The sequence below is a fragment of the Syzygium oleosum genome, unplaced genomic scaffold (assembly GCF_021117445.2).
Source record: "Syzygium oleosum isolate NSW1041296 unplaced genomic scaffold, Sole_v2.1 Sole_v2.10, whole genome shotgun sequence".
Lineage (NCBI taxonomy): Eukaryota > Viridiplantae > Streptophyta > Magnoliopsida > Myrtales > Myrtaceae > Syzygium > Syzygium oleosum.
Window position 1 is genome coordinate 11,597,183 of NW_026607494.1, and position 21,987 is coordinate 11,619,169.

The 21,987-nt window shown below is 42.1% G+C and overlaps 2 protein-coding genes across 2 annotated transcripts; one reads left to right on the forward strand and one right to left on the reverse strand.

Annotated features, from left to right (window-relative positions):
• The first annotated feature begins 12,430 nt into the window (after positions 1-12,430).
• LOC115680037 (S-type anion channel SLAH1-like) lies at positions 12,431-15,052 on the forward strand. Its single transcript, XM_030603784.2, has 2 exons — positions 12,431-13,634; positions 14,649-15,052. Exons 1-2 carry the CDS (start codon positions 12,822-12,824, stop codon positions 14,913-14,915), a joined length of 1,080 nt encoding a protein of 359 aa, XP_030459644.1. The 5' UTR covers positions 12,431-12,821; the 3' UTR covers positions 14,916-15,052.
• Positions 15,053-19,943: 4,891 nt separating this feature from the next.
• Positions 19,944-21,349, reverse strand: LOC115679867 (mitogen-activated protein kinase kinase kinase 18-like). The gene has a single exon (XM_030603580.2). The coding sequence runs from the start codon at positions 21,242-21,244 to the stop codon at positions 19,964-19,966; it is 1,281 nt and encodes a 426-aa protein (XP_030459440.1). The 5' UTR covers positions 21,245-21,349; the 3' UTR covers positions 19,944-19,963.
• Positions 21,350-21,987: the final 638 nt, after the last annotated feature.

Genomic DNA, 21,987 nt, shown 5'->3' on the forward strand with positions numbered 1-21,987 from the left:
TCGAATGCTACTTAGCTTCATCAAAAGCTCGATAGTGCATATCGAAACAGACTAGTTTTTATGAGCATGTGAGCTCCAATCACGACAAACTATTTTATGTAACGATCACACCACCCACATAGTTAATCAACCAAACAAATTGCTTGTAATAGTATGCATTTACTATCCGATTTTCTTTTAAATTTCTAAACTCTCCCCCGTTAACGGCTGATTATAGTCCTGGGGCACAAACTACCTCCTCCCCAATCACATCGAGAATGAGAATAAGGAAGCGTACCCCATCCTAATTGCCTAACCCCATTGAACCCCTTCTTTCTTTCTCTTCCGTAAGAGTTAAAATAGAGAAATCGAGCCCATAAAAATTGGAATTAAAATGAGAATAGGGGGGAAATCACAAATGGGACAAACACACATTTAACATGAATTTCATAGTTTATGACTTCCATGCATGAATATTCAAGCGTACGAACCTTTTCAATTGGCTCGTGTTTGTCGTGGGAACATTGACGTAGGAATTCTCAATACTTCAAGAGCAGTACGAATAATTCATTGTACAGATATCATCACTTCCATCCTAAAAAGCTGTATATTTTGGAAAGAAGCTTGTACCCATTTTGCAATCTGGGGAAGGGGATCAAAATATCAAGAAGCAGTCGAAATTTTCACTTCAAGAATTTGTTTGGTTCGGGAAACAAGTTTAATTTCTTCGTCGTATGATTAGATGAACGAATTTCGTCCAGAGAGTAGAATTTTCTCTTTTTCTATTATATAAGATCACAATTGGTTACACAAGAGAATAGAGGCAAATGGGCCTTACTTTACCTGACGCTGAGTCATCCTCTTCCAAATTTGCTATGCTAATGGAACACGGATATGGACCTAGAAAAGAGAAGAAGCTTTGATTAGATAGATTGAATTGTGATTGCGTGATCTACTATTACTTTTACGATTATCATCTCAATGAAACAACTTCGTACTTCCATTTACTCTACGATTAGTCAAATCATGCGATGTTACTTAATTAGTTGCAGATATTGAATTAGAGTGCAAGCATAATCCTTTCACATCCCTCTAAGCAAGATTAAGAAGCGGTTCGTTAGTCTTATATATGCACAAAATGCTTGATCTTCAAATACCCATAAAGTTCATTCCGGTTTCGCTACGCAGAAGTTCCTTATTATTTGAGAGATGTGGAGGAAATGAAAGGGGGTGTAACAAGTTGGGCTAGAATTCGAATTTTTGTGAGGAGTGAAGAGAAATTTCTAAATTTTTTTTTTCGTTTTCTTTGCCAAACGGTCAACTTAGAGAATAGGTGATGAAAATTATTCTCTTTACACATGGGACATGTGAGTGAATGCCTAGGATGTCGCCATTCGAGAGTGCTGCAAATCGAACTGGTCTAGGGTAAATCGTTCATGGTTACTCTAGACGAGCAATTTCTCAAAATCGCGAGCTTTTACATGTTTAAAATTAACAATCTTATTCCAAAGCCGTGAAACAGTTGAAATGAGCCACTCATCCATTCAATTTACATGTTTAAAATTAATAATCTTATTCTAGAGCAGTGAAGTGGCTGAAATGAGCCACTCAGCCATTCAATTTACAGAGCATCTATCTCGCACGACGCATGTATCTTTGTGAAATTTTATGTCAATCACACAACCAACATGGCTAACCAACTAATCACATTGTTCGCATAATATGCGTTCTATATTCGACTTTTAAATTTTAATTTCAAAACTCTCCCTCTTTATTGATTCATTGCACCATGCAATATTGTCATATGGGACAAACGTCTCTTTCCCGTGCGGTCGGCTTGGGGCTAGCCACGTGGCATCATTCAATCGGCAAGGAGTGTCTGCGTGAGCAAAGCTCATGTGGGCTCTTGCATGAATATGGTGGTGGCCCATGGGCCTTTTTCACCGCCCAACCTAATTGCTTGACCCGATTGAAGCCCTTCTTTCTTCTCTTCCGTAAGAAGTAAAAATGTAGAAATCGAGCAAAAATAATTAAAATTAAAATAGGGACAGGGGAAAATCACAAATGGGGCAAAGGACAATGAACATGAATTTCATAGCTGATGACTCGATTCCACGAACGTTCAAGCATGTGCAGAGATGATTTTTGGAATATTAGGATAGAAATTTTAATACCTCAAGAGCATTGGGAATTTAATCCATCTGCATATATATCATCGTTTACATCCAGAAAACTGCATGCTTTGGGAAAAAACTCCGTACCTATTTTCAGATGGAGGATGATCAAGATCAAGAAGTTGTTGTCTGATTCGGGGGAAAATTTAATTTTTTCATCATATTATTCGATGAATAATTTGGAATCTATGTCGAATTGGTAGATAATTTCAATCAAATGAATTTCGTCAGAAGACATTACAGTTTCTTCATTTTCTCTTGTATAAGACCTTGATCGTTAATATAAGAGCATAGCTAAGTCATCCTATTTGGGTTTAGCTATGCTAATAGAACATGAAAATGGGCCTGGAAAAAAGAGTAGAAGCTTTGGTTAGATTGATTCAATTGCGAGAAAGTAATCTACTATCACTTTTATGGCTCTCGTCTCATGGCTTCACACTTCCATCTACTCTACCATTAATTAACTCATAAAGTGTTAGTTGATTAATTGTGACTTAATTTGAGAACACAAATTTGGTGATTAAAAAACACACCTAGTTCAGTCAAAGAAACTCTCGAATATTGATTTGATTACAATGAAAGATGAATGATTGTTTATAAAGTTAGAAAGCTGTGTTCGCATGAAGAAAAGAAACTTTTATGAGTCGAGAAACAATCAAATAAACTAATTTTTTAAAGGAAGTTAACTGTTTATCAACGATTTGATCAAGAAAAACTAATGTCGTTATCAGACTTAATTTCTTTTATCTTAGTTTTAAAATATTTAGTATGAAAAAATTAATTCGATCAAGAAAAATCAATTCTGCCAAAGAAAGAGCCTATCGACAAAATAATATTTAGAATTGATGACTTCATATATCCGTGAATAGCATTATTAGTGGGGGCTTGGTGTGCATGACATCTTCTCTATACACCACAATAATGAAATGCATATAAAATAAGATAGAGATTATTGGTACTAATTGTATCATTTGACAACAATAACATAGAATTCATATTTCTCACCCTAAATTTAATTTTCAAAAAATAAATAAATTTAGAACTATAGGATAAATCATTTAGATTAGGATTTCATTAAATAATATTAAAAAAAATCAAAGAAAAAATATACATTAATGGGTTGATTTGGAAATATAAAAGATCCGAAGTACAATTTGAGGCTTCAAAGATAAGTGGAAAAACAAAAAATAAATCTATAAAATCTGATATTTGTTTGGGAGAAAAGAAGTTGAATATTTTTTAGAAAAAAAAAACCCATAAAAAAGGAAGAAAACACCAGAATTGCCATAGACGGTTTCAACCTTCCAAATCGAGAGCCACGCCTATAGATCTGACGGCACAGCTGGTCCATCGCGGCAAGCCTCAACGGTGAGGTCAATATCCCGGCGGCCATGACGAGTCGTCGAAACGGGCGACTGCCGCCATCTCAAAATACAAAAAACGAAAGCAAAGGCACTGTGGTTGGGCTCAGCCGGGACGGATGGGAAAATGGAGTATACTCTACAAGGATGACGGCGGAACTTGAATGAACGTGACGAGTGTTTTGAAGACCAAGCCATTTGTGCATATATTCAAACAACGGACTGACTTCTTAATCTTGCTTAATAGGATGTGAAAGGATTCTTCTTCTAGCAGTATGAACACCAAATCGCGCGGCACAAACAGGCTTTTCGGGAGGAGTGAAGGGGAGAATTATTTTCTTTACCTGCGACACATGTGAGTGAGCGCCTAGGATGTCGCGACTTGAGTATGCCGCAAATTGGACTGGTCCGGGCAAAGTCGTCCTTGGCCGGTCTAGACAAGCAATCTTGTGAGAGGTGAGCTTCTACATGTTCAAAACTAAAGATTTGATTTCCAAGAGGTGAAACGGACGAAATGACCCGCTCATCCATTCAACTGAGACAGCATGTCGCATGTATCGTCATGATGTTTCGTTAAATTGCAACGCACTTATTTTAAAAGCTTAAACTTTTTAGCCCAAAATATGATTTATTTCGAATGCTTTAATACTCCCCTTTGCGAGTAGGCTAAAAGTGATGTATAGGCCTCTAATTGTAAGGGATTGATCATTTTCCTCATAAAGAGTGTTTTGCTTCCAACGTCCATTTATTTTGCTTCAAATTAGGATTTATGTTTGCCTCATATACCATGACTTTTGTTCAACAAATGAGAAATTAGTTTTATTGAAATTAGTTCTAATGAGTTTCGAAACTGCAAATGAGCAATTATTGAAAATTCTAACATTTTCTATAATAGTTCCTATAAAATGTACTCTAATAATATTGTTAAGTACATATACAAATTCCGTGTGTCATAGAACAACGATAATTAGGAATTTTCTAGCTGTTGTCGAGTCCCCTATATTTTACATTAATATATAACATGAATTAAGAATTTTACCAATTATTTATAATAAAAACATATTTCAATTTTACACAAATAAAAAAATGTCCTCGCATGTCGGATGCCGTCATTCTTGAAATTGACGGAGCAATTCTGGCCACAAATTTAAGTAAGCAATATGGGCAACCGGTTAGATTACGGGTACATTAGTGAAAGTATCTCACTAGATTTAAAGAAATAACCTTACCTTATTTAATTGATATGAACCTTAAAGAAAAGTACCTAACATGATAACCTAATTCATGTTGAATTTCAACAATCCAGTTATATTCGTGAAGCGCTTATTCGAGGGGAGCGACTTATGAGTAGCTCGACTTGTTTTTTTTTTTTTTATTTTAATCGAGGTGTCCGGCCAGCTTGCGCGCACCTCGGCTATTCCTCGGAGGAGACTAGCACAGCAACCCACCGCCATGGCCCCCCACTTAAATCACAAGTACTCAGCTGGGGAATCGAACCTGGAATCAGTGCGCCTAACCACACAATCCCAAGTACGCCCTAACCAACTGAGCTACCCATTGTGCCCTTTGTTTCGCGAAATCACACTGTTTTACATTTGCACCTGTTTGATGTCATTGTGTTCACGAACCAGGAGTTCAATAGGAGCTCACTAGAAATACAGGGTTCCAATGGGTTTTACAACAAATATAGGGAAGTGTCCGTGGTGCCCGGCACCGGGAAATTCTAGTTTGCTAGGGGATACACATTTCTAGGAACTCTGTTCCTCCATTAGTTGAACTCTAATGCCATCATAGGATGGAACGTCACCGTTTATCACTAAAGAAAGCAACTCGTCATGTTTTTCCTCTCTATTTGTGTTCTGATGGATGCATCATTAGTTCAGGTTAAAAAAGAGCTTGTATCGTCTACATTGCCAAAATCTAGATGTTATCCCGAGGATTTATAGAATAACCCTCTATGTTTTTCCCATCTGTTAAAGTAAGATAAAGTACCCTGTCTACTTGGCATCAAAGGGATGAAATTGAAAGCCAAATATTTAATCAGGGACTAAATTGAAGAAAGCAAATGTATATAAACTAAATTGAATAAACAGAGATCCTGTATAAAATCTGCAAATCTCGCTATTATTTAAACATAGGAAAAGAATTAGTAATAAGAGAATGGAAATGGAAAGGTGAATCTCCAATTCTACCTCATAGTGAAATGCGATGTGACGAGTTTTCGATCCACATCTTCAAACTCGGAATCTATCACCAAGTATTTCAATTATATAAACATAGTCCCTTTCTAAGGACACAGATCAACTGTGTCCCGGTGCAGTCCAAGCTGCTCATCCGGACGACCATATGTGCTTTCCACATATTCATCACAGAGAAAGTCGTAAGTACAAATTCATGGAGAATGTTTCCCCCCTTCAGAAACTAGCAACGACTTCAGAGGAGATGGGAGTACAAGATGCCAATTGATCGGCTCCATCTTCGTTACTATAGCGTGAAGCTACCCAATGGTTACACATGTTAAGCTTTCTAGGAACAGTAGAAAAGAAACTTCTTGAAAATGCTCTAATTCCTTAGAAATGGCTACTAGGACGGGCTCCAACTTCCAGGACCTTTTACCCCGCCTGTGTTGACTCATAATACACAACAAGTCAGTCTCATTTCAATGCAGATGCTGCCCCAGCAAGCTCTAAATCGGAATTCCTAGCCACTATTCCAATTTCTGCTTCAGCCAATTGACAGTATCGTCTGTTCACATCAAACTCCTTCAGCGCAATATCAATTGGGGAGGCCTGGTTAAAAAAGCCGTCTCATTTCTATTCTTTCCAAATTTGTTAACAACAGAAGGCTATTCTAGTCACAACCTCTAGGTTTAAACTGGCATCTGAACGAGATCCTTCAGTCATCTCCTTTAGCCACACATCAAAAGTGGTAATCTGCTCTTTATAAATCCCGATTCAAACCAAATAGTTCTACATCTAGCACATGTTAACAACAAATGCTCTATAGTGTTATTTTCTCCATAGAAAGGACAACAAAGATCCTGATTAATCTTCCCTAGGAATAACTTCTTCTTGGCAGGAATGGCCCCAGAACACACTTTCCACAAATGATGCTGCACTTTAGGTGGGCATTGGGCTTTCCAAATTACTTTCCACACCTAATCCTCAATTGCATGAGAACAGGAGGCTTATAATTTAACCATACCTCTTTTTTTCAAGTTGTCTTGCACAATGATAAGCAGTCAAAGTTTTGACTGTAAGATTTCCATCTCTCTCCCAGGGCCATCTTAGTCTGTCCTTGCTTTGCTCCAGTTTAACTATGATTCTTTTGAATTCAATCCAGTTGCTCCTTTTCCACTTGATGCCTAATTGGTTCCAAACTCCATCTTTTGGAATCCTGATCAATAATGGCTTCCACCTGTAAAACAGAATTAATGTCTGCATCCAAGTTGGGTGAAGCATTAGGTCGTGACTTGGGGATACCCAATTATCTCACCATTCCAAAACAAATTCTCCATTGGCCACAAGCCATGCAGCTCCTCTCTTCACTAGCTCCTTCCCTTCAATTATACTTTGCCAACCCCAAGAGTCTTTGCAACCTAATGCAGCACTTACTTTAAAGATTCAATGAAGTAGAAATATTCACTTAAAGTGACGAGTAAGTGCGAGAAATTACTTAATTCACTCGACAGAGGAAATAATTGATGGCTACTAGAATTTTGCCAAATGTATTGGTAAGAAATTAATTGTTCAGCTATCCATTAATCAAATGACATTTTATTTATATTTTCAACGCTTATGATTATCAACTGTGCTTAAATATTCAGCACATATTTTCCTTTTTATTAAAGAAGCACTTTCTTTTGTCCTTCGAAAAAGAACTGAAATTAAGGGCCCGTTTGATAAAACCGAATAGTAAGTGCTGAAAAATGAAAAAAAATATGATGTTGTTTGATAATAGTTTAATATTGCCAAGACTGAATATTTACTTCTTAGCAAATATGAACTGACGAATAATATTGGTAGGTTTTAGGCTTCTAGAAATGCAATAGACGAGATTTTAATTCCTTTCTAAATGTCTACTCTAATTGAATAAGGAATTAAGTAACCTCAATTTTACTTAGATAATTAAGTGATTTTTTGACATAATCGAATCATTTAAGTTAAAAGTATTGTGGTTATCAAATGGGATTAGTCTTATTAAGTGCCGAATGTATTAACTTTCAATCACTTATTGGAATTATTATCAGGCAACAAAAACGTTAATCCAAGTTCAGTGCGACAATAGAAACTTGTCGATTTAGGATTAAGTAACTTCTTCCCCTATTATCGTCAAATTGGCTGAAAAAGGGGAAAAAAAAAAGAACTTCCTTGCGTATTGATGTTATAGCATAAGGGGTGGCTCAATTATATACAGTTATAAGCTCTGTTAGTCATGCTCGTTCGGTCAAGATCAAGACTTTAAATGAAAGATTAATAACGAAGACAATTAGATCTATTCGCTCATTAACTTTTTCTCACACTCCATGCCAAGCTCATGCATCAAGAGCTAAGCTGATCTCCTCCAAACATGTGTTGGAGTTGGCGAATACTTCGGGGACCCTTATTTCTCATACAGGGCACGCCCACATGAACTTAGGGAAACCGAAATATGATCCGACAAGATGTGACCCCTGCGCACGGAATGCGGGGGTTCGGGGGCAACGCTCCCGACACGGGGGTCCCGCTGACCGGACAGCGGGCGGGGGTTCCGCTCCCCGGTGAGCGGACGGCGGCCCCGCTCGCCGGTGAGCGGGCGGGAGCTCGGGGGCAGCACCCCTGAAACAACATCGGGTTTGCTGGCCCGTTTGTTGTGGGATCAAAGGGATTTTGATAGGCTCGGGCTTTGGACCCATTTAAGTCCTATATATATTGTATTCGTATGAGAGATCATTGTAACGAGTGGTTGTGGTTGTAAACCCTAAAAAATCATAGTGGAATCCCTTTGCAAGACGTAGCCCTATTCGGGGGTGAACCTGGGTAAACTCGTGCATCATTTAGTTTTCTTCTATTCTCCGCGTGATCGTTCTGATTCGATTAGCGATACACCCCCATCAACATGGACAACGCATCCGTCAAATCTAATGTTTAATTAATCTGAAAATCTAGAAACTTGTCGAAAACGTGAGACCACTTTATGCCCACGATCATTCTTATTTCCATTTTAAGTTTTGATCTCGTTGCGCATGTGTCTTTGTTTTTACATGCATCGACAAACCAAGTAGTTCAAGGGATGCGTTTTTCATAGCTGATCCCTATATAGAGCTAAATAAGCTCCAAAGTGTATGAACGATGACAAGAAGAGCCTACCATTCTGGAAGGACATGATGAATTAAATTTGGTCATTGGTTAAAGAATGCTTCCAAAATTTGTAGTTTCTTTCCATGAGATTCAACGTTGTGTCTCATTATCATTTTATATCATGGGTTAAGATATAAAATCATCTTTTGGTAGCACTTAGCATTGGGTTGCGAATGAGTCTTGTTGATCATGGCTCGAAATTGATCCTGATTGATTTGAAATTCAACCCATAATTGAATTGCAAAGAAACTCGGGTCATATCAGGAAAGTCCAAGTAGGACTCTTGCCAATGGGATCCTCTATGATGCAAAAAGGGAAATAATTTTCCACAACACCGATTTTTCTTATTTGAAGATAAAGTCTGTGTTGACAATGCTTGGTCTGGTATGCATAAGGAGTGTGCTTAATATGTGGTAAAACTTGCGAATGATGCAAAGAGCTCAAATGTGTGAGAAAACTCTTGTTTTTGTGATCGATTCTTGTGGGTTTGGGCTTAATTTAGGAAATACTTACGAGTGAATATGATTGAGCAATTTTGATACGTTCTTTGCCGATTATAATGGAACTATTTCATTGATCTCTCTCCCAAGGAGTAGGCATACCACTAAACCTTGTAAATCCGTTGTGTTCAGGTCTCTATCTCTGCAATTTGTTTTGAACTTAAATTGTTTCTTTTGTGCATGCTTCCACGTTAGACATGACAAGTCCAAAGCTTTTCATCTGTTGCGGGAAACAGTCATATTCAAGCAAGAAAAGCCACTTTTTCTTGGTGCATCATGTTCGGCGACTTTGGATTCGGCATAATCTCTTCATACATGAGATAAGTGACGGCTTGCTAGGGAAAGTACTTCCTATAAAAATCAAAAGGTATGACTGTATTGGTACTCTATTCTATGCAGTATGCACCCGATTTTTATCCTCTAGATTTTTCAATTTGCGTGGTTTGGTCCTCAATTCTTCTTTTTCGTGCAAATTTTCAAGGTCAAATTTTGCGACCGAGTCCTTACACGATTATGATAATGTCGCTACTCATGTGGTGCTAAAAAAATAGAAAAACACAAAAAAATGATAGCTAACTGGACAATATTTCATCTGTTGAGATGGCCTATAGTTGTTGGACCGAACCTGTTGCAGAAAAGCCATATCGGCCATTTTTCGGGCTTCAACGGCCTTAATCAGACTCTACTTTCCACATACGCGTCGCCATTCGGGATTTGGTGGGCATGCCCGGGCCAGTTCATGGGTCGCAATGGCCACCCATGATCGATCATCTTTCTCACTATAATTATAGGGACGAGCTATGTAAAATTTTTTGCTTATACATGCTAGTCTCTATTCATCTCTCATATATTCCTATGGTTTTTCCCTAGGGCAGAATCAAACTTTTTAGGTTTACACGTATACATGACGAAGTTCATCTTGGGCACACTTTCTGATGATAAAACTTTACACGTTAGCCATAACATGAAGATCCAAATTTAAATTCCCTTGGCCGATTTTATCCATCCAAGTTTTGCCCGCCATTCAGAAAAGGGTCGGTTCCAGAAATACTTGTCCATTAGCACATTAATTATTTTTTCTTCTAAGGTGACGATATAAACTCACGTGGTTTTATACTTTGTGTATATCGAACTGGTATCACATGCGATCACTAAGCATACGTGATGTACTAATCTTAATCTCACACAACAGTGCGCTTTGCCTTTGCATAAGATTACTTAGTGGATGATGATCCAGTTCCGAAGTTGATTACGTGGAAAGACTAAATCCAGTACATAAAAGCACGATGTATAAACTGCAAGAATATTCTGACCCTTCTTTTCTGCTCTTTTTCCTTAAAAAGATTACACAATAACCTTCTTTTTTTCCTTCTGTTGTGTCGTTACATGTGTAAAAGTGCAAAAGGGGTTGTCACTATCTTCTCCAGCTATGGTTTTAATGCGCAACTACGTTCCATGATCATTGCCCGAACGCGATTGGAGCAGAATCGGAGTCCAAGATTTACTAAGGTTGAGGACAAAATGGAGATGCACATGTAGTTTGGAGATCTTGGAAGACTTGATTAGGGTTTGAGTTTCGGCCAATGATTTAGGATCTTTCCGGATTATCAGAATCTTCCAAAAATGAATATTTATCGTATAGGAACTAGTGACCTGGTCAAAATATAGCAGAAAAAGAGAGATCGAACTGAGGGGAGAGCCATAGTACAATGGATTATCCAATGCTTTGGTGGTAATCAAACTTTTTGAGATTTTGGATTAGCTAATCGAAATGAATCCTCGTTTTGATCTACTTCTTATGGTCGATACACCTTGATAGGATTTAATCCGATATGTATGTGTTCGTGTTCGAACACGTTAAGTCACATCCCAAGAGCGGCCTTTATTGGCATACATACTCAAGTTGCATGCGATTTCCAAATAGAATAAGCTGAACATAGGACAATCATGATGACAAATACATCAAAAGAACAAGTAAACAAGGATAGTCCAAAAACCAATCGCTTCGAGATAGATATTTCGATAGAAATCACTGGTACGTTCATTGAATTTATTTAACAAAAAAGAATCTCGGTGTGATCATAACCCTTTCGTCTTGCCAATCTGATAAACCCTATTTTAGGGAAAAAAAAATAGACGTACTTGGACATCCACGTTGCTTTCTTTGGGGGATAAACCTAGGACCATTTTTCAAAACGCAGCCTCAAGGTTTTACCCTAGCAAATACAGTGAACTTGCCTAAATGTTCTCTTTGTCGGTCCTTTTCACTGTTCTTTGGTGTTGGTGGGATCCAAATTCCACTCGCATCATGCGCATCCCTACGTTGGATAGGGCTGAGATAATCCCGAAAAGAACAGGCGACAAGTGGCTTACATCTGCTTTCATAGTTCCCTTTTCATGCCCAAGTTGGAGCACGCGCAAAGAAAAATCGCTGACCTAGGTCTTCGTTTTGGCAAAATGACATAAACAATCATAAATTTTGACTTAATAAGTAATTTGATCCCTAAACTTTTAATTTATTCAATATAATTCATGAAATTTAATCCAATATACAATGTGGTCTTGAATTTTTAATTTATTTAAAGTCATCTCTGAACTTTTGGAACATATTTAATTCAGTCTCTGAACTATATGAAAATATTCAATGCAGTCCTTTTCATTAATTCAAGTTCAGGGACTATATTGAATATTTTCATATAGTTCAGGGACTGAATTCAACATGTACCAAAAGTTCAGGGATAACATTGAACAAAATAAAAGTTCAAGGACTACATTGAACATCAGCCTAAAGTTCATGAATTACATTAAACAAATTAAAAGTTTATGGACCAAATTGCACATTGAGTCAAAGTTCAGAACTGTTTGTGTAGTATCCCTTTCATTTTCTTTGCTGCCGTACCCATCTGCTGTGCTCACTCTACTTTCTAGGAGTTCTTGCTTGCTCCATAGAACACCATTCAATCTCCGATGAGCTATGAAGTAGAATGTTTAAGCTCAACTAGTTCAAAGAAGCTGCACTGTGTATGGATGGGGTCCCTTATCCTCACCAGCTAGCTGTAAAGGGTTCGAAAGTGCAAAACAGCCAAGTCATGGTTCGTCAACAAAAGAAAAAATTTGAGTCCAAAATGGCTCCCAAATACGTATAAATCAGCCGCCTCTCTAAATGCCCCGTTCACAATGGAACATTCACTTCGACTTTATACCGATATCAGCATCTTTTGTCTTCATTAACTTTTCGAAGCACGATATGTGCCTAATCTTTTCTCTTCTCAAGTCGATATATTGCCCCCTATATAAGCATGGAAGGGCGAGCACGGCACATGTCAATAAACAGCGGCGTGTGTGACTTGGCTGATCAGCTGAATATCATCGTTTATTGTTTGGCTTTCAAATCGAATTCCATTGTCTGTAGTTGCTCATTCCCACATCATCGAGCTCGCGCTCGAGGTGTCCGTCATCACGAATCAAATGTCGCCTAGACGGCATTGTTTGTTCCCCTTAGAGATGATCGAGCGCTCTCTAAAGCCATTCCTTTCCAAAATCCATGCGGGTTACTTCAGGATAAGTCTGTCTTTGTGTAGCCAGGCCTTGCTTTGGAGGTCCTTGGGCGAGCCGATAGCCGACACCCACAGCACCATCCGCCGCATCTTCCATGTAGTACCCTCCACCGCCTTCACGCTGCTCTGGTCGTTGGCCTTGCTCACGTTGGCGCTACTATCCTTTGCATACGTCCTAAGGTGCCTATTTCACTTCGAGATGGTGAAGTCCGAGTTCTTGCACCACGTAGGCGTGAACTACTTGTTCACGCCATGGATTTCATGGCTCCTCCTCCTCCAATCATGCCCCTTCATTGCCCAGAAAACCTCGCCGTACCATGCCCTTTGGTGGATCTTTGTAGTACCGGTGGTGGCGCTCGACATTAAGATATACGGGCAATGGTTCACGGAGGGTAAGAGGTTCCTATCGACGGTGGCGAACCCGACATGTCAACTGTCGGTGATCGGGAACTTGGTAGGGGCAAGGGCGGCAGCCCAAATGGGGTGGAGGGAGAGCGCGATATTCATGTTCTCGTTAGGGATGACACATTATCTCGTAATATTCGTCACGCTCTATCAAAGGCTCGCGGGGAACAAGGGCCTGCCGGTGAAACTACGGCCGGTTTTCTTCTTGTTTGTCGCGACCCCGAGCATGGCGAGCGTCGCTTGGGATTCCATCTCCGGAAGCTTCGACGATTCAGCCAAGATGCTCTTCTTTCTGTCACTCTTCCTCTTCATGTCCCTGGTAATTCAATCACCTCCTTTAGCTATGTCTACAGATGGTCGGTCACAGTACGGAATGAATATCAATCACTGGTTGTGAGAAAACAGAACTAATGGTTCTTGCATCATCTTGTCATATTGATGCCACAAACCTTGAAATTTTAACTACAATAAGGCTGACTAATGGATCTTCTTGTCGGTTGCCTCCAACAGATCTTGGCCATTTATATTTTTTCTGGGTGGATGGTCTTCCCTCGTACGTAGTCCGTGTAAAGCTTACATAGTTACGTATACAGTAGAAATCCATTTAAAAACCACGTGACAAATCTTAATATTAGAACACTCGTAAAAGAAGAGAGGTCTTACTATTAGAACACTCGTAAAAGGAGAGAGGGCGTGTTTATTTCATTGAAAACTTCATGATGAAAAAAATATTTTTCACGAAGATTATTTTCAAAGAATTATTTAGTTTTGATTTGTTTGGTGTTTAGAGAGTGATTTTTTTCTTGCTAGAAATAGATGTCATTTTGTCGCATTGTTGTTTTCGATCCATGAATAATGTTATCCATAGATTGATCATTTTTTCATAATCCAAATATCAGAAAGTCAGGAAATAATTTTTGGAAAACAGTTTCCCTTAAAAAAAGGGGCCCAAAACACACTTGTTAAGGGACAAAAAGTCGAGCTTTGATTTGGCTTTTTACCAAGACTAATCACATGTTTGTCACTCCACTAATGTTAAGGGGCCCAAGCAAATATTCACTTGCATCGTCAAGCATCTTTTCATTAGTCTCGGTGGGAAATTGGCCAAGCATTTAAAAATTTAGATTAGGCAAAGCTCGATCTAATTAAATATTTGGTCCTTTTCGCGCCTACTTTCAACTAATTTGGATGCCCTACTATCTTCTCTACTTTTTTTGTCCCTCCCCTAACTTAGCAAAGTTAGGTATCAACATCATTTTCACTTATACTACGCAATTAATCATAAATCGAGAATCAACATATGTTAAAAAAAACTTGTGGGTTTATCATGCAGGTGACGAGGCCGACCCTGTTCAAGAAGTCGATGAGGAAGTACAATGTGGCATGGTGGGCGTACTCGTTCCCACTGACGGCACTAGCCTTGGCGTCGGTGGAGTACGCGCGGGAGGTGAAGGGCGGGTTCGCCCACGCGCTTACGCTCATCCTGTCCTTGCTCTCCGTCATTGTCCCTCTCTCGCTCATGGTCGTCACCGCCGCCAACACCAAGGCGCACTTACCAGCCGATCCGCCAAACGACGACGTCTCGAGCCCAACGCCTTGACCCCTTTTTTTTTTTTTCTAGACAACGCAGTACGACTTGGAATATTGATTGACCATTAATATTATTTTGACAATATGTAAGGCTTTGCCGGAACATTCTATGGCGGGCCCTGTGTATATAAGCTAAATGAAACGTGATCCATATTAGTTCCGATGGAAAACCCTTCTTTATTTTTTTATGTTGTTGAAGTAATTAATTAAATGATGAAATTTCTAATATTAGTTACACAGAAACTATGACATAAGCCTTTTGGTCGATCTTAGTTTATTTGCTGCCGGCGGTCATTGCCGGCATATTGGACAGCTCATTAGTCGGCGTATCTTATATGCATTCTCTTTTTCTCGGGATTAATGTCCTAAATGCCATTTCCTAGGGCCACCCATTAATAGTGATGGAACTTTGCGCAAAGTTTCCTCCTGTGATATGAGTTAACACTTCTTGATCACTTATACTACCCCAAACATCCGACTACAATTTCCAACTGAAATGAAATATGATTACGAAATTGCATTGTACATCCAAAATAGGCCTAAGAAGACATGATCCCAAGTGGATACTTGATGTGTTCCCCCTCTTCTAGGTCCATCACAAGGGAAACGAAAACCAAAATTTGCTTTATTTGGTGTCAAACGAGAGCTACGAAGACCCACAATAGATAGATGATGACTTATTCAATCACATAGTTTGGGCTCTTAGAATATGGCACCCTTAGAGTTTTCTATTTGATTGTATCGAAAGGCACAATTCATTGGGATTTCCCCATTAGGCTAGCTGATTTCGGGGCAAGCAGATCATTTATGATGAAAAGGAGCTTCAAGAGAATGAGGTACCCTTCTGTTGAAGGTCATTTGAGCTTTTCGTAGGAGTATAGCATGGGTTATTTTAGCGCCATAGAGCCTAGTACTCGAACATTGGCTCAAGGCATTTTTTCTACCCCTTCTTACCTTGAAAAAGCAGGGGCACCTTGAATACTTGAACCGATGACCATCTTTTGGCTAACCTAGCTTACTCCATCCCTTGGGACCAACTATCTCGGTATGCGCCCTTGGATTGTTGTTCAGCTCTTGTTGTGGCTGCTTTTGCTATTTTCTTGATCTAACCAATTGGTCAAGGAAGTTTTTATGATCGTATGCCTCTAGGAATTCTTATACTTTCAACTTCATAATTGTATTCCAAGCAGAGCACAACATCTTTATGCATCCATTTCACATGTTAGGTGTAGCTATTGTATTCGGCAGCTCCCTATTTAGTGTTATGCATGGTACATAGCCATGAGACGGGCAACGGACCTTTTTAATCTTCTACAACCTTTTCCGGCCTTTGAATTGATGCAAAAACCATTTTTTGTTCAACCTAGCGAATTTATTAATATCTCAATTTAAAGTTTCTAGACGTCACTACTTTATGTCTTACATTAAAGAGAACACGTATATATTAATTATTTATAGATTCAAGTGGTAGAATCAAGGCCCTTAGCTATTGTCCTTGAGAAATGACCAGGTTTGGCCCATTCCTCAAAAGAAGTTTTTATGGGGTCCCTATCTACCGAAATTTTGACTTCTTGTTTCGGCGAACGAATAATCATTAAGTCCTCCTCTTTCTAGTGTTATGCATGGTTCCTTGCTAACCTCTAGTTTAATTAGGGAAACCACAGAAAATGAATTTGCTAATCAAGGTTAAAGATTCGGTTCAAGAGGAAGAAACTTGAAATATCGTAGCTACTCATGGTTATTTTGGTCTATTGATCTTCCAATATGCTAGTTTCAACAATTCTAGTTTTTACACTTCTTCCTCTCTCTTAGGGTTCCCTCATCTAGGATCCTTGGGGAAGAGGATCAAGTTGGCCCTTGCAAACAGCTTGATGCACTATCTCCCTTCAATCCTTTGAGCAAAATGCGGCAATGATCTTCTAGTACGTATAAAACGTATCACTAAAATACACCTAAAGGGGGATAAGGCTAAGTGGAGAGAAAATGGTTTTCCTCAAGATGTGAAATGAAAACTATTAGCCCCACACGAGGTTTGTAAAGAAGTGATTGTCTGCATATGCTAAACAGAATGTATCGAATTTATAATTCATTAGATACTTTTTATGAATGTCAACTAAGTATCGTAAGTAAATTGCTCCTAATTGTTCAATCATTCGATAACTAGAGTCATTCTTTTGATTGTTATGGACTGGTACCGAGATCGTGTCCTAGACAGGCATACCTCATTTTAATAGCGGGCACAGTAACAATGAAGATGGCTCATTCTTTAGTGAGATTATATGAACAAATGCCTGAACTGAAATATGTTATTGTTATGGGAGCATGTACAATTATAGGGGGGACATTCAGTATCGATTTTTATAGCACTATTCGAGAAGTCGATAAGTTGCACCGATTTAGTCCCCCTCTCCAAAAGGAACTCGTCCTGACAAATATATAAGTTGAAGAGTCTATCGTACACCACTGCTTTCTTGCTTTCTTTCTTTCGCTTTTGACAAAAAACTTTCATGAATGATTCATTCATGTCGAATTGGGCCGGGCCAACTAGTCAAGCCCTTGGACTTGTTAGTCGTGAAGGACTGCTTAGGGATTGTTATGCATCGCTCCTATGTTTCCTTGTTCAGCCCAAAATACGAGTGCTCTCACTTATATTTCCCTCCTCAACCGAACACTCCTTATATTCCATGGAGAAAATTTTGAAGTACTTCCCGATAATTACGCACCAATACGAAGCACCAAGCATTTCGAGCTTCCTTCATTTCTTCCATGGGAAAAAATTATTCCGGCATTCGGTGAGCAAACGGTCCATCGAAACGAACCCATCATCGCTTGTATGTCGAAGCATGTTGGTCGACCAAGATCAAGTGTAGATCATGCGCCGACCCAGTTAAATTAATTCAATTTATGGCTCGGACCCCGTTCGACTCGGACCTGAGCGGTATGAGCCCGAACTGATCTATTCAATTACTCGGAACAAGGAGGAGGCTACCAAATTAAGGTGTCGGTTTGTGGTTGGACACATATTCTTCAACCTTCCACCTAGGGGTGTCAATGGGTCGGGTCGGGTCGGGTCGGGCTTTCTTGATACCCGACCCGATCCGAAACTTATAGGGTCGTGCTTGACCCGCCCAGACCCACCCGAGACCCTGTTCACCGTGCACACCCAAGAGAGGGTCGGGTCGGGTTGGGCCGGGCCGGGTTTAATTTATTCTTAGACGATTTTGAGGTCAGCAGCAAGTAAACCCCCTTCGGAGATGGCGAAGTGCCATTGATGAGGATGATGTCAAAGTGATCCCGGTGGACACGTTCTTTGTCCGCACGCCTCCGTCCCCAACGTCTCCTCCGCCTCCACCAGCGGCGAAATCTCCAGCTCAGCCGCCTACGCCACCGCCACTGCCTCCTCTGCCGGTGAGGTGCACATACGAGGCCGTCGCTCCGGAGGCCCCGAAGCCCCCATTGCCCGTGAAGCCGCCGTCCATTAGCCCGAGCCGCGCACGGCCGCCGTTTGGTCTTGGAGCTCAGTTCACGGCTAGCGGGGACTTCGTCCAATCACGTAGTGCCCACGGCCTCCGGCATGCTCGCGTAGCTGCCGGAGCTAGGGGGACGCGGATGTCCCATCGTCGCCGGCCACGAGGCGGCGGCAGCGACAAACGACCGAGATTGGAGCGGCGTGGTGAGGGGGCGCCTGGTGGCCGCGATTGCTAGCGCCGTCGTGACTTCTCTGAGCTTCGAAGCCATGGCGCCTCTTTGCTCAGGCGATTAAGAACAGTCCTTCTGTTGGCTTAGATCTAGGGTTTCATCGTGAGAGAGGAGAGAGAAGGGGAAAGAGAGAGATTTGTGGGTGGGTCTAAGGTGTCAATGGGTCGGGCCTGACCCTACCCCAACTCTAATAATACCCACATCTAAAAGCCCTATTAGAAGAAGACTATGACCCAATCCCAAAATACCCCCAAAATTTAGGGTCGGGCCGGGTCGGCGCGGGCCGGGCCGGGCCGGCGCGGGCTTTTTGGACACCCCTACTTCCACCAACCTCTACAGCTAGCAATTGGCATGGGGATAGGCCATCCTAAGCAGTAGCAGCTGATAATTTATTGATGTTTTATGGAGGGAGCAATAAAACTTGGCTGGACAATTTGAGACCTCACCGAATTGCAGAATTGACCTCGAAGCGAAGCACGGGTCTTGATCGGGCAAAATCGGGGGTGCCTCCACCAAAATTCATACAAAGTTGGGAGTCAAAACACCAAATCGGCATCAATCAGCAGCCAATTGTCCCTCCCTTCTTTTGATAATTGGAACGAAAAGATTCACCAGCACTAGGGACATTTCTCTACGAATGTATGCTATTACCGACGTAGTTTTTTGGTTGGTTGGTAACGGGTTTTTTTTTTCATTTCATTGAGGCAAAAGTGAAGTTTCGGAACATAACAAATCTCAAAGGGTTTGAGAGGGCCGGACGACCCAATTAAAAGAGCGAGAATCATAGGACACAGTCCACCTAGAATGCTTATTCATGGACATGACCTATCCACAGCATAGTCAAAGGAAGTTTCGACGCCATGCGACTCGTCTTCATCCCGTAAACGCCACCCGAGTTCAAAACCCTATATGAACACCGAGGACATTTGATCACTAACCTGAGCTTAGCTCAAGGGCGAGTTCACGTAGCAACGAGAGTCGATCTGAATATCGGAACCAATACTTAGCTCTAAGGTTTTTATACAGTTTAGGCACGTTTCGCGGTCCTCGCAACGAACCGCTCGCAACTCGGCATATCGAAACCGGGCCTGATTCGGAGCATACAAACACCTCGGTGGGATCCACTGGAAAAAACAGAGCCGAGGGGATCTTGAAATTCCATGACCCTTCAGCTCTTGAGAGTACGCAAAGTACTAGCGGACAGGACATGCGCAAGCGCTTTTCACGTCCGCCATTGGAATTGGAATCGACCCAAGCTCAAAGTCAGTTCACCACCCAAAGAAGCAAAAGCGAGAGAGAGAGAGAGAAAGAGAGAGAGAGAGAGAGAGAGAGAGAGAGAGAGAGAGAGAGAGAAATTTTTCATGAAAATCTGGACATCGATTCAGGAAATCTACTACACTCGTGCCTCTCGAAATCGAGGCTGCTCCTAATCACAACGCGTTCCTCACCCCGATCACATGAGTTTCCACCCATCTCACCACCCGCATTGCCACCCGGAAGACCCACCACCACCCACCTCTCGCCACCGACAGCACTCGCGCCCGTCTCGTCACTCACCCACGAAGAGCACCGAGAAGATGATGAACAACAAGCAGCCGCGTCTGACCCACGGGCTCTCCCCAATCTGACGGTGATCCAACCCTCGTCGCGCTCGCCGCACGGCCAACCGGGTCGTCGTCCGTCCCGAGACGACAGCGTCCCGATCCTGTCGAGGGCCGATTCCACCCCGTCTCCTCCGGTCGTCCCGGCTTCCGACTCTGTTTCTGTCTCGTCCATCGCGTCCCAGAATTCTTGATCAAGAACGCTCGTGGGCGACTTGGTATTGATCTGTGCGGCTTGAGTTGGGCCCAGTTTGTGAGTCTCGAGGAATGGGTGCTCGAGAAGTTGACCCACCGTCCACCTCTCCCTCGGGTCTCTCCTTAGACACTTGCTCACGAAATCCCTTGCTTCCGCGGAGAGCCAACCCGGAATCGCCGGTGACTCCCCGGAACACGCGATCCTGTAGAGCACCGACACCGGGTCGGCGTCGTCGGCCTGCCACGGTAGCTTCCCGGTGGCCATCTCGATGACCGTGCACCCGACCGCCCACGTGTCGCCGGCGAGCCCCTGCTCCTCCCCCCGCGCCGCCTCCGGAGCCATGAACATCGGCGTGCCACCGATCTCCGCCGCCGGGTTCCCCGAGGGGCCAACGACCCGCCTCGCGCACCCGAGGTCGGCGATCTTTGCGCCGCCGTCGTTGCCAATCAGGACGTTGGAGCTCTTGACGTCGCAATGCGCAATGCCCCGAGAGTGCAAGTAGTCCAGTCCCTCCAGAATTTGGCGCGCGTAGACACGGATCGCCGGCTCCTCCAGCTTGCCCCCATGGCTTCTGATCTGATCGGCAAGGCTTCCTCGCGGCAAGTACTCCATGAGGAGATTGAACATGATCTTGCTGCCTTCGCTCGTGACTTCGCACCCCCTGTAGCTGACTATCCTCGGAGAGCTCAGAGAGGACAGAGTCCTCTGCTCTCGTTGCAAGAACTTGGACCGAACCAGCTCGGCCGACTTCACGGCGAAGACGTCGCCGGACCGGAGGCAGGTGGCGACCGACACGGTGGCGGAGGCCCCGCGGCCGACGGCGCGGCCCCTGGTCCAGTCCATTTTGCTGCGAGGGGGGCCTTAAAGGGGGGGAGCTTTTGCTTGCTTTCTTCTCTCTTGCTTTGTTTGGTTGGGTGTGTGGGATGGAAGTGTGTTGCTCGGTGAGCGTTGGGGTTTATATAGGGGGAATCGAAAAGGGAAAGAGAAAAGGTGGGAAATTTTCGAAGGTCAGTCCAGTTATGTGGAATTTGCTCTGCTTATGCTCTGTGCTGTGCTGTGGGGGTTGACAATGCCTTAAACGTGGGGGGGCTGGCCACGTGTCGACATTTGGCTGGTCCTTGCCAGCTTGGACGGTAGCGGCACGTACACAAGGTCGAGGGTTTTAAGGTAAATTGAGGGGGGACCGTTGGAGAGATTGTTAGTGAAAAAGGGTGGGGGAGGTTTGGGATTGGACAGGGGGGGGGTTAGCTTTGGATGGATAATCCACCCAACTTGGATTCTTTTCCTCTGGATTTTTTTTTTGCAAGTGGACTTTTCTCCTTCTTCTTGGGCAAGAGGAGGGGGGTCTCAGATTTTTAGGGTTTGATTTTGAAATTTGATGTGAATTGGGGGGTGGGATTGATTATGGAGTGGGTTGAACCACCAAAAAAGGAGGAATTGGTTGAGTCAAAGGGCAGGCTTTTGTTGGGAGTAGAGAGTGGGGGTTGAATTTGGGTGTTTTAGCTTGGCCAACCGTGTATACCTTGTCAAGACTAAGACTGGAGTCTTTGGGGGAGAATTGGAAGTGCAAGTAATGGGCATTTTAG

Coding starts and splice junctions, on each gene's coding strand:
- LOC115679867 (XM_030603580.2), bottom strand. CDS start 21,244: ATGGACTGGACCAGGGGCCGCGCCGTCGGCCGCGGGGCCTCCGCCACC.
- LOC115680037 (XM_030603784.2), top strand. CDS start 12,822: ATGTCGCCTAGACGGCATTGTTTGTTCCCCTTAGAGATGATCGAGCGC. Junction 13,635..14,648: donor TCTTCCTCTTCATGTCCCTG/GTAATTCAATCA, acceptor TTTATCATGCAG/GTGACGAGGCCGACCCTGTT.